General features: G+C 34.1%; 1 protein-coding gene across 8 annotated transcripts in view; it reads right to left on the reverse strand.

Annotated features, from left to right (window-relative positions):
* Rint1 (RAD50 interactor 1) overlaps positions 1–16,842 on the reverse strand; it is a 221,506-nt gene that overhangs the window by 140,604 nt on the left and 64,060 nt on the right. For all 8 annotated transcript variants that reach the window (XM_090390551.1, XM_090390554.1, XM_090390556.1 and 5 more), the window contains exons 7-8: positions 11,137–11,250; positions 645–867 (exon numbers count right to left, since the gene is read on the reverse strand). In XM_090390551.1, coding sequence (XP_090246677.1) covers positions 645–867; positions 11,137–11,250 — 337 coding nt within the window. The remainder of the gene's footprint in view (positions 1–644; positions 868–11,136; positions 11,251–16,842) is intronic.

The raw sequence follows: 16,842 nt of genomic DNA on the forward strand, positions 1-16,842 counted from the left end.
CAATATAGCATAATAATAATATTCACAAACTGACAGTCTAAAGTACAGAAAATGCTACAAATGATGATTTGCGATATCATAAATATTTAAAATGAAATAAATTTAAAATGAAAGATTTATCTTTGTAATACATGCAGCACTGCAACTTTAATGTGCAAAACTAAACTGTGTCTACTGAACTATAATGTTATTATTTCAAATTCATATACTCACTGAGCATTTTGACTGTGTGTAATATTCATCACTTAGTTTTCTTTGTTTGCAAGTATGGATACTTGACCCATTAATTTTTCAACTATCACTTGGAATATGATTATAGAAATGTTTTGCTGCTAATGGTATAGCATTCTCTGAACAAAATTCATTCTTCGCTCAAAATAATTTTAATGTTATCATGTCTGGATATAATAGAATTTTTTACATATACTAATCACTATAATCTAATATTTAGGAATTTATACAATGTATTGATACAATGGAAACATAATTTAGTTTGAAATATTTAGACAGGGACATCAGTTGACATAATACAAATGGACAGATAATGTTATTAGTATATAAATTAATATATATATATAACTGAAGAGAAGGAGGAGATACCCTTATTTTTTTGTCCAAACAGTTTGTATGAGACTGTTTCTTACTTTTATGCTCCAGACCTTTCCATCGAGTAAAGCACATATCTGTAGTGAGAATATCCAGTACATTAGGAGATGTTGGGGGATATCCTTGTCTATTAAGTTCTCTTTCAAACAAAAGTATCTCATCAATAGTGTGACTCAATAAGCTATCTTCATACAATAATTCTGGAAGGTCTCCTAGTAATCTTCCTTTTGCTAGATGAACCAAACCACGCATTAATGCTGCCTGCACAACAAAAGGCAAAATTAATGAACTTCTTAAACAATAAACAGATACTAGTAACAGATAATTCAATATAGATTTTTAATTAATAAATGTCTAGAGCAATTAACTGTCTGAATTCAAAACTGAAACAGAAGATGAAAGTGATATGGCACATAGCCCTTCGTAGATACCCAAAGTGAATAAAAAATAGTATTCTTGGGGAAGTCACAAAAATTTCACTGCATTTGCATGCACATAAAAAAATGAATTAATTAAATTAAAAAAAGCAAATAAAAAATTAACTACTTGGTATATTAAAAAAAAACATTTGGTTAGATATGTATCATCTATTTAGTTATTCAAAAGATCAGGTAGTGATATCTATTTGATTAACTCAGGAATTTTTGTAGTATTTTATTAAGATGGAAAATATACATTAAAAATTAAAAAGATAAGGCATTCTGAGTGTATACAGTTATAGGGTTTTTGATTATAAGTTATGTTCATTCACTGAACATTTTATGACTATCCTAAAACAGATCCCATTAGTTATGCTAAAATAATTTTACAACGTGTCATTCAGTTTATTACTCTTCACACCCACCCCTCCCAACAAAAACATAAAATTTATTTACATTCAAAATGAATGATATAATCACGTAATCACAAGAAAGATATTTATTTAACCAAATATTTCGGTCTGGAAATAGCAGACCATCGTCGGTGGTATTACAAGAACAGTTTAAAAAATATACAAGCTAGAATACTAACAATAGATAGTTGAAATTAGAACATGCCGCGTGATGTTATATCACTAAGTATGAAACGAAATATTTTGAAGTAGAAACATGATTGAATTTGCTATTAAAAAAAAAAAAAAAAAAAAAAAAAAAAAAAAAAATTAATGAGTAATCTTGATTAGGCTTTCCCAGATTTTTGATATAGATATGCAGTCATTACGATTCAGGTTGGGATGATGGAGCAAGGCCTCCACGCTTTCCTTGAACAAACGTTCGAACCTATAACGCGATCTATGTAAGAGGCGCGTTTTGGACCAAAGGATGCTGTGGTCAGTTTATTTGGTTAAATAAATATCTTTCTTGTGATTACGTGATTATATCATTCAGTCTTATGTCGCAAGTATCCTTAAAACAACAAATACATTCAAAATATCTTAATGCCAAATATCTAGTTGTTTTGATATGAAATATTAAATTTGGTAATTAAATCAAATGTAAACTTGCCTTCACTCAAGCTAAAACAACCGAGTTTATAAGTTCCAATGTTGATAAGGTTACAATACTACTGAGATTGGTTATTAGGGAACAATTCAATAATTTCATATCCCCATCCCTAGCCATCTACTACATGGAAACCAAAACAACAACTTTAATAGATACAGCTACAGAAATAGCAATACATAGTTGATAAACTGAAAGAATAGAAATTATAGATTAGGCAAATTTCAAAGCACCACAATGTTCACAGGATGAAAACTAGAATGGGCACTAATAATATAAAAGTACAGATTACACTTATTCACAACTAGATTATCACTGCTCTCAACGCTTGCTCCTAGGTAAGACTTATAAGATTTAACCTATTTTTGGAACCTGTACTTTTGTTATTATGTAGTCAATTTGGTACTGATTTCCTGGCATTTCCTATTTATATCCTCTTTTCTTTTTTTTGTGAGCTTCACTGAAAGTGTTACTAATAACCAGTTTTCTTTGCAATCATTCTTTTCAAGTGTCTTGCTACCAGAGATGGAACCAGCATCCTAATTACAAAGAGACAGAAAGTAGACTGTAAGATTTTTTATACAGATTTGCCAAATTGAATGTCCTGAAATGTTGTACCACAATATACAAAAAAATAACAAACGGCTGACTTGAAAGCCTATAAAAAGTTCATGGGGGGGGCAATTAAAATTTGAAATTTTTATGAGAGATGCTATTGATAGGTGGCTATGAAACAAAATTGATCCCATTCTGTTATTTTCATCTCTTCGACATAGAGACACTTTTGAAAATGAAGAAAACTGCAATTTTTGTTGCAGCATATTTAATACACTTATCAAGACAATTTTTAGGATCTAAAAATTGTCTTGATAAGTGTCACTTTCCAATCTCAGCGAGAAAAAACTCGAAGTATTCGAAATCTGGATGCTGTTAAGAATTATGCAGACAAAAGACAAAAAGATAAATGAAGAGGTACTAGAAATGGTAGATGAAAACAGAAGCTTGATAAAAGAATTTAAAAAGAGAAAGTCAGCTATTTCGGACATATTCTTAGACAAAATTGCCCACAAAAAACACTTCTTCAAGGAACTGCTGAGAGAAAGAGAAGAAGAGGAAGGCAATGACTGCAGTGGATGAAAAATATAGAAGAATAGACCTACCTCTAATATGATGACCTATCTCTAGTATGAGAAACTGTTGAGGAAAAGAGAAGAAGAGGAAGGTAAAGACTGGAGTGGCTAAAAAATATAGAAGAATGGACCTATCTCCAAAATGAGGAAAGCAGCAGAGAGGTGCAGATCAGGACATAGTGAAGATACATGGTAATCAATCTCCTAGAGGAAGACGACACCTGACAAGACAAGACAAGTAATATGAAGTAAGCAAATTAAATGTTGAGAATCTTTACATGTCATCAGCATTGATGTAAAAGTAGAATAAGACATTTAAAAAATACATTACTTTTATACCAGTAACTTAGCTATGTGAGCAATGTAATTCCATATCGTTAGAGTTTGCAAAGAGGTACAGTGCAGTTTGAAGTGTGAATAAAATTGTTTTCTATTTTAACCAATTTTACTTAGCTCATCATCATCAAATTCCTGTCATGTATCCTCAAGGGGTGTACAGGATATGATAGTACTACATGAAAAAAATTACATCATTACTAACTTCCTATCTACAATTTTCCTCCAAATCAGTCTGTTACTTGTCAAGACTCCAACATTATCAGATCTTATATTTCTATCGTCTAAGGCACTTTGTACCGTATCAATCCACCTACATCTTGGTCTTCCTCTGGGTCGTTTTGCTGCCAACCTGGCAGAGAACACTTGTTTTGCTAATCTTTCTTCGTCCATTCTGTTTAAGTGACCATACCACCTGAGATTAGCTCTGCTAACGCATTACTGGATGCTGACAATGTCAAGTCCTTTCCTAATATCTTCGTTTTTAATATGATATTGCCACTGATGCCATTTGTTCAAGCTCTAATTTTTCTCAGGACTCTAATATCTGTGGTCACCAGTTTTGGTCAAGTGTTTTACTTCTGACCCAGCTCTCGGATCCTTATCCATAGCCAGTTTTAACTTATCTCAGATAAGTTAAAACTGGCTTGAACACTTGAATACAGCTAATTTAGTGTTCCAACTAATTTTTCTCTTATTCCATATAAATTTATTCAACTGACTTCCCACCATACCAGCTTTACTGATTCTATTCTCTATTTCTATATTTAATTTACCATCTTCACTAAAAATCGTGCCTAAGTAGCTGAAATGTTTTACTTGTTCCACAGGTTCTCCATTCACAACACAGTTGACATTTTCAATGATATAGCCTATGTTCATTGTCTTTGTCTTTTTATTGCTGACCTTATACCATATCTATAACAACAGTTATTCAATTTAGTCAGAGAATCTTGCAGACTTCTAGTGGATTTATTTAGAAATATAACATCATCCGCATAAAGCAAAAAGCTGACATTAATATCTCCAATTTTGATATCATGTTTAATACCACTTTCCTTCATAATGTGATCCATATAGATAATGAATAACAGAGGGGATAATGCACATCCTTGTCTCACACCAGATTCAACATTAAACAATCTTCCTGTACTTCCTTCAATTCTAACTGCTGATTTGCAACTCAAATAAAGACTACGTATTGCTTGATATAATGCCCCATTGACACCATATAACTGTAGCGTAGTGAGTAGCTTCTCTCTTGGCACCTTGTCATGTGCCTTTTCCAAATCGACAAAACTTAAATACATATCTTTGTTATATTCCCATGCTTTCTCGACTATTTGTCGTAAATTAAAGATCTGATCCTGACAGCCTCTATTTGGCCTGAATCCAGCTTGTTCTTCACCAAGCTTTTTTTCCACAATTCTTCTCAACCGTTTCTCAAGTATACTTGCATAGATCTTTCCAGGAACACTCAATAGGGATATACCTCTATAATTCTCACTTTCAGTTTTATTTCCCTTTTTATATATGGGTACTATGAGAGCTCAACTCCAATCATCGGGAATTCGTCCCTCTGTCCAGGCTTTCTGAACTATGCAGTGCAGCCACTAAGACTTTTATACCACCATATTTCAGCATTTCTGGTCGAATATCATCTATTCCTGCTGCCTTTCCACATTTCAAGCCTTTGATGGCTTTTTCTACTTCAAGTATGGATATGTATTCCAGACTGCATGCCTGGTCAGTGTTTTTTACCACTGTGCTGTCATCATTGCTTGTTTCGTTTAGCAGTTTTTCAAAGTAATTACTCCATACTTCAAGGATATCCTTTTCTCCTGTTTTCATCTCTTTATCATCTCTAACTCCTTTTACAGCACTCTTTCCTCCATTCCTAAGCTTCTTCAACAACCTGCAGAATATTTTGCCACCTTCTTGATATTTATTTTCTCTATTCTTGCCAAAGTCTTTTGTTGGCCATGACTTTTGTTTAGATAGTTTTACATAGTGTTTAGCATTCTTGCATTTGTTTCTGTATTCTCTAAGAACAAAAGCTGACTTATTTGCCAGGAACTTTTGTTATGCTTTCTTCTTTTCCTTCACTGCCTCTTTAACTTCCTGTGTCCACAATGGAGTTCTGATTTTTCTATCCTTGCAGACAACCTCACCACATGCCTCTCTAGCTGAATCAATAAGGGCTTTTTTCAGGCTTGCCACTGAATCTCCAAGGTTTGGTTCCTGTTCTCGAACTCTTTCATTTTTCTTCAATAATCTTTGTGTATTTTAGTCTACAGTTCACATCTGAGAGCTGCTCAACTTTTATTCGCTTTAAAACTTTCTTACATATCATTCTTTTCAATATGAAATTCAATTTTATCCTGCTCAAGACTAAATAGTGATCACTTCCAATTTCAAATCCTCTTTAGATGCTGGTGTCCTGCACCAGGGAGAAAACATCACTATGAACAATAACATGGTCAATGAGACTTTTCTTATTCCTAGCCTCTTCTCTCCATGTGAATTTGTGCACATTTTTATGTTGAAACATGGTGTTAGTAATAACCAGTCCATGTCCTAAGTAGAAATCCAACAGATATTTGCCATTATTATTAGCTTTGCTCTTTTCTCCAAATTTTCCCAAAATATTTTCGTATGTCTCACAATCATTTCCTACTCTGCTATTTAGATTCCCAGCAAGGACCAACTTTTCCTTTTTCATTGTGTCAGTTGCTTTTTCTAAAGCCTCAAAAAATTCCTCCACTTCTACCTTAGTAGAACCTTCTGTGGGACCATAGGCACAAATAAGTCTCATTGTCCAGTTCCCCATTCTCATATTTGCCCACATTACTCTACTTGAGACTGACTGCCATTCAAGAAGATTAGCCTCGTATTTTGTGTTGAACACTATGGCTTTTTCCTTCTTTTCCTTCTTTTAATAGCTTATTTCCTTCTTTTCCTTGATTGTCATTGCCTGAATATAACATTTTGTATTTATTGCTCAGAAAGATCTCACCAGTTTTGGTCTTTTTTGTCGACATAATTAGATAAGTACCAGATCGACATAACCCCTATTATGTCGATCTGGTACTTATCTAATTCCTCAGCGAGCTCCATTTCTTTGCCATTCAGGCTTCTTATGTTGATAGTACCAATCTTTAACTCTGGTGATGTTGAGTTGGGGTGTATTTTCAGATTTGTTCCAGTAGCTGACTTTTCGCTGTTGGCCCTGGTTCCCTGGTGAAAACAACGGGGCCTTGTTTAACCGGGCAATGCCTCAGCTGGCATGAAATTTTGTCATGTTGTACCATCATTTTTTTTATTTTGGTTTAACCAATAAGAATACAATTTGGTCAGCTAAATCCCAAATTACCAGCCCATCCTTGTTCGTTCAGTATCCAAGTAGATACCCAACAGGGTGCACCATGAGAAGGTGAGGTTTGGACATTAGGTCAGAAGCCCTGGTTGGTTCTCCGCATTCCTTTAAAGGCTATGTGGAGGTCTCCTCTCAGTTATATGGCTTTGACCCTTACTTAAATGCAAGTAATTTTTACAACAGATATGATTTTGTTGTCAATTTTAATAGCAATTCTTTAGTAAGTCAATAAGTTAATTTTAATAGTTACCATTATAAACACAGCAGACACAATTATTTAGTCAAGGTGAAACAACCTTTGATGCTAAATAACTTCTAAAACTTCAAAACTCTCTGAAGCATAATAATGTCAGAAAGCAACCTTTGCTTCACTGAGTTGAGCATAGCTAATAATGCAGTTTTGTGTTGTCAATTTTTTCTGTTATGTTCAATGTCTTCATACAAAAATCATTAAACCAGCAGTGCTGCTAGAACAAGTCACATATGGTCATTGTAACCGTCTAATGGCTCGTGAAGGACCATCACATGGGCTCATGCCATAAGAAGTGACAAAAAAGTGCCACTCTGCAAATAAACCAAGATCATCTTTGTGATTAATCAGGTTAACAACTATCTGTGATATCATACCAATATCATAGTTCTATCATACTGAGATGATGAGTATTCACTAAAATAACATACATTTTCAAAGTTGGGAACTTTTCTTTCAAATGGAGAAAGTTTCTTCTTTACTCAAATGTAAGCAAAAAAGTTTGCTTCCTTTGCAGTAAAGAAAGGCTGTTGACTTCATATCAATTACCTCAGTATTCCATAATGCAAAACAATACAGAAAGGTGCTATTACTACTCAGACTGATTTAAATCTTTACTGAGGTCTCATCAGTAGGAACTAGCTTCAGGAAAATATTAAGGTTAAATCAATGTAAAAGCTATATCTATCATATACAAGTAACACAATATTATCATATTATTAAAATAATCTGATCATAGAAAATTGCAGAAAGTATTTCTACTGGTTAGAAAATATATTATACTTGACAAAAATGATAACATATGATGATCTAATAGAAAAGCATAGGTGTTGAACATTATTCATAACTTATTTTAATGGTATTATAACACGAGACTAACTAATTTATAAAAAAAAAGATGTTTATTAAATGGCTTATATTTTGCTAGATTTCAAACCAGCATCTTCAGAGCACATTACATGTTATAGTTGACATGTGACAACAATGAGTAAGTGAAAAAATTCAAATTGTAAAGCACAAAAAATCTAACCTCCTAATTTGGTAGTTTCTAATGTTGTAAAAAATAACAATAATAAAAATAATAAAAATAATAAAAAATAAGTATTACAGCTACACAGGAGTTGATCTTAAGATAATAGTCTCCAGTTGAAGCCTTTGGCTCTTCATATAATTAATAGTCTCCAAAATTTTTCGCAAATTAATACAGTCATACTTGCTCAGATTAGAAGAATGCTTCATGGTCATGGCTGGCTCTAAAAATAATCTTCCTGACCTGTAATGACTTCTATAAAGCACAATGGTTTTCTTCCATCTAATCTTGTGTGAAGACGGTGTCCAGAGCATGATCGGCCAGTCCAGACTTGCCATAATAATAGTAGCAAAAGTTTTTTTTTTATGTTCTCCAAGGTGGATGTTAACAGATGTTATTGTCTGTAAATAGTAGGCCAAGTCACAATCACATGGAACCTCATACACTCCAGGACATGCCAAGGAATGGAGTTTATCCTTAAGAGAGTTGCTAATTTCACATGTGGTCTGAATGTGTTGTGAAGGTTATATTTTGTTAGTACTTTGGCTATCTTTTCAGATGTACCTCAGACATAGGGAATATGAAGTGGTGTTTGGTTCTCGTGTGTTTGATTAAAAGGAAGTAAGAGTGCCACATAGTATTTTATCTATTTGTAGAAGCTGTAGCAATTGGCCAGGAAAGTATGGCAAAGATATTTAAGTTCAGTGGAAAGAGCTGCATCATTAGAACAAACTGTCCTAGCTCTGTGTGTTTTTAGAATACCATAATGGATGATGATGTGATTGTTTATGTAGATATCTTCCTGTATGTGTTGGCTTTCTATAAATGGAAAAAAGATAGCGAACTAAATGAAAGCCGGATGATTAATGAGTCGTGAAAGGCAAACAGTTATTAGATTCTTTTTCTACTGTGACGTGAATTTTCATGTTGGCTGTTTAGGTAAGTAACAAAAGAATCCAAGGTATCTTGTCCATGAGGGGCTAAATGACAAACACATCATCAACAAAGCATAACTGTACTAACAGCTTGTATGTAGTAGTGGCAAGTATTTTGTTTTCAAAGTATTCCATGTAAAAGTTAGCTAAAGATGGGAAAGGGGGAGCCTACAGCAGTATCATTAGTCTATTTGTGGATTTTTCCTTGCCATCTAAAGTAATCTACATGCACAGTAAATTTGAATAATTAGAATACATCAGGAAGAAATGACTTTAATAATTCACGAGTGTCTATCAGTTAATAAATAGTAATAAATTAGTAAATAAATATGTGACATCATTATGTCTGTCTTTTTAAGGATGTGATTTTTAACTAGTAATTTGAAATGGACAGAATATTTTATAAAAGTAGAGTTGCCATATGATCACTCAGCAACTCAACTATTTCTTTTGGTTTAGTTACCTTCCTACCATGAGCATTGTTTATAGTCATTCTACCACAGTCATTTTTCCTCTTGCTTGCTACATAATGAAAAAACTCTTTTGGGTTTCTCTCTCATGGTCTGATTTGGCCTTCCTTACTGTATTAGTCACCCTTCTTGCTTGTACTTTGTAATGCTTATGAGTATGTTGATCACTTTTTTCTTTATATTTCCTCCACAAAAAAATCAAATCAATGTTTACTTTTTTTCCGGCTCTTGCCTTATATCCCTACTCACCCACTTAATTCCAACTTAGTTTATCCTCCTGACCATGGGTATACAGTCTGATACCACTACTCTCAAGCAATCTCTGACCACTTGACATGCACTACTGACATTCTTTCCTTGTAGCTTCTCAAGCCATGGCACTTTTCCAAGATGACCCCCCCCCCTAAGTCTCTCATAATCACCAGCCTTATAGTTGATCATAAACCCCTTCTTGATAGAGAACTCCACATGTTTGGCAACTCCCCAGAACAAGACCATATGATCACTCTCCCCAACTGGAGGCAGAGTTTCTACTTTGGTTATGGATACATCTTCTGCTGCTGCCATTATCAGATCCAACACCCTAAATCTCTTGTCCCCTCTATATCATGTTCTTTCATGTAATTATCCCTTAGCAGCTGTATAAATCCTACTTCCATCTTGCCATTCCCTCTTTCCTCCCTCCAACTGATGTCCCCATAATAAGTCTTCCATAATAATTGCTCGGCCTACACTCATTATGCTAATCTGCCAATACATGGCATTAACAGCTTGATAGAGAACTCCTATGGACCCCCAGATCTATAGTAGCACCCAACAACCTATTTTGTCCATTTTGTCCTATTTGTCTCTATCTCACACCACACAGCCTCAAATGAACTATCTCCCTCAAGATGTAATATCCTCTTTAACTTCTATATTTGTTAGTTGTAATTCTGCAACTATCATTAGCAATACCCCACCTCCTATCCTCGCTGAAAATACAACACCCTTTACATTCTATCCCTGTAACTATCATTTTCAGCCAACCAGGTCTCACTGATGCCTATAATTTTTGGCCAAGTCGATCTTACTCATGCCAAAAACTCCTTACCCTTATTCCTGATACTTCATACAGTCATTCATAAGTAAATAGGAGAGGAAAAGTTAGCAAAACAATACAAAAAACAAATCTATTTTTCGGTAGAATGACTGATATTAAATTGATTATAAAGCAAGAATAGAAACATCAAATAAATGCAGTGTGAAATGAAAACATTAAGAGAAAGAAGTAATAAAACATAATTTGCAAGAATATAAAATTATAAAATTTATAAAGAATGTTATAACTTATAAATGAAAGGATAAATATATATATATAATATAAAAATAATAATAATAATAATAAATTTTTTTAATATTCAATATTTCAGAGTTATTCACACTGAAATATTGAAAATGCAACAAGTTTTAGATTGAAAAGAAAAGATATTAAGTGTTTCTTGAGAGTTGAAAATAAAATCAGATAATGATAATTACTAACCTTTGCAGAAAGAAATTGCATTCCTTCCTTCTCAAGAAGTGGTTGCACATGTTCCTCCATAAACTGGGAGTGATCACGAATCCATGTCAATATCTGAGTTAGGTACCATTCTGGCTGAGAAATATTAAAATAACTATAATTAGAGAATAACACATGATGACTGCCAGGTTTCTTTTTATCAAAATATAATGTAAATTTTACACTTTAATTATGAAAAGGAGAAAATTGTAAATTCAAAACAATTTTCAATATATATTTTTTATATATTTTTATATTGAAAATATATTTTATATTTTCAATATAAAACATACTGACGAGTAAGAATTTCCTAGATTTATTGGAGTATAATAAAGTAAAAAGTTTCCTTTCCAATCTGTACATTATTTCAACATTGGAAGAAATTTTCCATCAATGAGATGAAGAATTATTGCAATAAAGATTATAAAGATTTGTTGATTAATCAACCAAATTATGGAGTGCATTGTATATCACAAATTCTGTATATATATATATATATATATATATATATATATATATATATATATGCGGGGTGCTTAAGGGTCAAAGCTGTATAACTGAGAGGAGACCTCCACATAGCCTTTAAAGGAATGCGGAGAACCACCCAGGGCTTCTGACCAAATGTCCAATCCTCACCTTCTTGTGGTTCACCCTGTTGGGTATCTACTTTGATACTGAACGAACGAGGATGGGCTGGCAATTTGGGATTTAGCCGATCAAATTGTATTCTTATTGGTTAAACCAAAATAAAAAATGATGGTAAAACATGACAGAATTTCATGCCGGCTGGGGCGTCGCCCGGTTAAACAAGGCCCCCGTTGTTTTCGCCAGGGAACCAGGGCGAACAGCGGAAAGTCAGCTACTGGAACAAATCTGAAAACAAACCCCAACTCAACATCACCAGAGTTAAAGATCGGAACTACCAACATAAGAAGCCTGAATGGCAAAGAAATGGAACTAGCTGAGGAATTAGCTAAGTACCAGATTGACATAATAGGGGTGACTGAAACAAAAAAGACCAAAACTGGTGAGATCTTTCTGAGTAATACAAAATGTTATATTCAGGCAATGACAATCAAGGAAAAGAAGGAGTAGCCATAATATTCAACACAAAATACAAGGATAATCTTCTTGAATGGCAGTCAGTCTCAAGTAGAGTAATGTGGGCAAATATGAGAATGGGGAACTGGACAATGAGACTTATTTGTGCCTATAGTCCCACAGAAGGTTCTACTAAGGTAGAAGTGGAGGAATTTTTTGAGGCTTTAGAAAAAGCAACTGACACAATGAAAAATGAAAAGTTGGTCCTTGTTGGGGATCTAAATAGCAGAGTAGGAAATGATTGTGAGACATACAAAAATATTTTGTGAAAATTTGGAGAAAGAGCAAAGCTAATAATAATGGCAAATATCTGTTGGATTTCTGCTCAGGACATGGACTGGTTATTACTAACACCATGTTCCAACATAAAAATGTGCACAAATTCACATGGAGAGAAGAGGCTAGGAATAAGAAAAGTCTCATTGACTATGTTATTGTTGATAGTGATGTTTTCTCCCTGGTGCAGGACACCAGAGTGTACAGAGGATTTGAAATTGGAAGTGATCACTATTTAGTCTTGAGCAGGATAAAATTGAATTTAATATTGAAAAGAATAACATGTAAGAAAGTTTTAAAGCGAATAAAAGTTGAGCAGCTCTCAGATGTGAACTGTAGACTAAAATACACAAAGATTATTGAAGAAAAAATGAAAGAGTTTGAGAACAGGAATCAAACCTTGGAGATTCAGTGGCAAACTCTGAAGAAAACACTGATTTATTCTGCAATAGAGGCATGTGGTGAGGTTGCCTGTAAGGATAAAAAAATCAGAACTCCCTGGTAGACACAGGAACTTAAAGAGGCAGTGAAGGAGAAGAAGAAAGCATACCAAAAGTTCCTGTCAAATAAGTCAGCTTGTGCTCTTAGAGAATATAAAGACAAATGCAAGAATGCTAAACACTGTGTAAAACTAGCTAAACAAAAGTCATGGGAGGACTTTGGCAAGAATATAGAAAATAAATATCAAGAAGGTGGCAAAATATTCTGGAGGTTATTGAAGAAGCTTAAGAATGGAGGAAAGAGTGCTGTAAAAGGAATTAGAGATGATAAAGGTGACATGAAACCGGGAGAAAAAGATATCCTTGAAGTATGGAGTAATTACTTTGAAAAACTGCTAAATGAAACAAGCAGTGATGACAGCACAGTGGTAAAAAACACTGACCAGGCATGCAGTCAGGAATACATATCCATACTTGAAGTAGAAAAAGCCATCAAAGGCTTGAAATGTGGAAAGGCAGCAGGAGTAGATGATATTCGACCAGAAATGCTGAAGTATGGTGGTATAAGAGTCTTACAGTGGCTGCACTGCATAGTTCAGAAAGCCTGGACAGAGGGACGAATTCCCGATGATTGGAGTAGAGCTCTCATAGTACCCATATATAAAAAGGGAAATAAAACTGCATGTGAGAATTATAGAGGTATTTCCCTACTGAGTGTTCCTGGCAAGATCTATGCAAGTATACTTGAGAAACGGTTGAGAAGAATTGTGGAAGAAAAGCTTGGTGAAGAAGAACAAGCTGGATTCAGGTCAAATAGAGGCTGTCAGGATCAGATCTTCACTTTACGACAAATAGTCGAGAAAGCATGGGAATATAACAAAGATATGTATTTAAGTTTTGTCGATTTGGAAAAGGCATATGACAAGGTGCCAAGAGAGAAGCTATTCAATACGCTGCAGTTATATGGTGTCAATGGGGCATTATATCAAGCAATACTTAGTCTTTATTTGAGTTGTAAGTTTGTAAGTCAGCAGTTAGAATTGAAGGAAGTACAGGAAGATGGTTTAATGTTAAATCTGGTGTGAGACAAGGATGTACATTATCCCCTCTGTTATTCATTATCTATATGGATCACATTATGAAGGAAAGTGGTATTAAGCATGATATCAAAATTGGAGATGTAAATGTCAGCTCTTCGCTTTATGTGGATAATGTTATACTTCTAAAGAAATCTGCTACAAGTCTGCAAGATTCTCTGACTAAATTGAATAGCTGTTGTAATAGATATGGTATGAAGGTCAGCAATAAAAAGACAAAGACAATGAAAATAGGCAGAATCATTGAAAATGTCAACTGTGTTGTGAATGGAGAACCTGTTGAACAAGTAAAACATTTCAGCTATTTAGGCACGATTTTTACTGAAGATGGTAAATTAAATATAGAAATAGACAACAGAATCAGCAAAGCTGGTATGGTGGGAAGTCAATTGAATAAATTCATATGGAATAAGAGAGAAATTAGTCGGAACACTAAATTAGCTGTATACAAGACAGTGTTCAAACCAGTTTTTCCTTATGGCTCTGAGAACTGGGTCAGAAGTAAAACACTTGACCAAAGACTAGAGACCACAGATATGAGAGTCCTGAGAAAGATTATAGGCATAAACAGATGGCATCAATGGCAATATCATATTAAAAACGAGGATATTAGGAAAGAACTTGACATTGTCAGCATCCAGGAATGTGTTAGCAGAGCTAATCTCAGGTGGTATGGTCACTTAAACAGAATGGGCAAGGAAAGATTAGCAAAACAAGTGTTCTCTGCCAGGTTGGCAGCAAAACAACCCAGAGGAAGACCAAGATATAGGTGGATTGATACGGTACAAAGTGCTTTAGACGATAGAAATATAAGATCTGATAATGTTGGAGTCTTGACAAGTAACAGACTGATTTGGAGGAAAATTGTAGATAAGAAGTTAGTAATGATATAATTTTTTTCATGTAGTACTATCATATCCTGTACACCCCTTGAGGGTACATGGCAGGAATTTGATGATGATATATATATATGCACAACATTAAGGTAGTTTCAAGTAGAGTGATGTGGACAATACACTTCAAAATGAAGAAATGGACAATGAAACTTATTTGCACCTATGGTCCCACAAAAGGTTCCCCCAATGAAGAAGTGGAAGAATTTTTTGAGTCATTAGAACAGCTAGGTAGCTGACATAAAAAAAATGAAAAAATTGGTCCTTGTTGGAGATCTGAACAACAGAGTAGGAAATAAATTCCACCAGACATATAGGAACATTCTGAGAAAACTTGGAGGCAAAGCTAATAATAATAGTAAGTATTTACCGGATTTCTAGTCAGGACACTGACTAGTCATTACTAACACCACGTTTCCACATGCACAAGTCCATGTGGAGAGAAGACACGAAATAAGAAAAGTCTCATTGACCATGTTATTGTTGACTGATATCTTTATACTGGTTCAAAGATACAAGAGTGGACAGAGAATTTAAAATTGGAAGTGACCATTACTTAGTGCAAAGCAGGATAAAAATGGATATTAATTGAAAAGAATGGTATCTAATAAAGTTTTAAAAAGAAATAAAGTTGTGCAGCTTTTACAGGTAAACTATAGACTTGACTATAGAAGCATCATCAAAGATAATCTGAAGCAGTTTGAAAACAAAAACCAAACCTTGAAATCTCAGTGGCAAACTCTGAAGAAGACATTAACTGATTCAACTAGGGAGGTATGTGGTGAAGTTGTCTGTAAGGACAGAAAATAAGAACCATGGTGGACAGAAGAAGTTAATAAAGCAGTTCTGGAAAAGAAAAAAGCATGCAAAAGCTCCTAGCAAATAAGTTGGCAGATGCTCTAAAAGAATACAAAGAAAAATGTAAGAGGACTGAGCTATAAAAGTAGCTAAACAAGTCATGGGAAGACTTTCGTAAGAATGTCGAAAATAAATATCAGGAAGGTGGCAAAATGTTCTGGAGGCTATTGAAAAAGCTTAGAAATGGAGAATAGATGTAACAAGAAATCAAAGATGATAACGTGACATGAAAACTGAAGATGAGGATATCCTAGATGTCTGGAATAATTACTTTGAAAGACTGTTAAATGGAATGGGTAGTGAGAGAACCATACTAGAACATTTTCAAGAGTAATGCAAAGAGGAGTACGTATAATACTTGAGGTAGAAAAAGCCATAAAAACTTTGAAACATCAAAAAGCAGCTGGAGTAGATGATATTCAACCAGAAATGCTTAAGTATGGAGGAATAAATGTTTTGCAGTCAGAAAGCTTTATCAGAAAGTTGAATTCCAGGTGATTGGTATAGAGCTCTAATAGTTCCCATCTATAGAAAAGGGAATAAAGTTGAATGTGAGAATTACATAGCAATTTCTCTACTAAGTGTTCCAGATAAGATTTATGCAAGCATACTTGAAAAGAGATTCAGAAAGATTGTGGAAGAGAAATTTGGAGAACAAGCTGGGTTCAGGCCAAATAGAGGCTGTCAAGATTAGCTTTTCACTTTATTACAAATAGTCAAGAAACCATGGGAATATAACAAAGATCTGTAGTTAAGTTTTGTAGCTCTAATATGACAAGGTGCCCAGAAAAAGCTTTTTAAACTACTACAATAACTTTCTTAATGATAAGTAAAGTAACAAGAAATCAAAGATGATAAAGGTGACATGAAAACTGAAGATAAGGATATCCTAGATGTCTGGAATAATTACTTTGAAAGACTGTTAAACGGAACGAGTAGTGAGAGAACCATACTAGAACATTTTCAAGAGTAATGCAAAGAGGAGTACATATCAATACTTGAGGTAGAAAAAACCATAAAAAA

The sequence above is a fragment of the Typopeltis vanoorti genome, chromosome 3 (assembly GCF_054136105.1).
Source record: "Typopeltis vanoorti isolate ZY-2024b chromosome 3, IOZ_Tvanoo_1.0, whole genome shotgun sequence".
NCBI classification, from domain to species: Eukaryota; Metazoa; Arthropoda; class Arachnida; order Uropygi; family Thelyphonidae; genus Typopeltis; species Typopeltis vanoorti.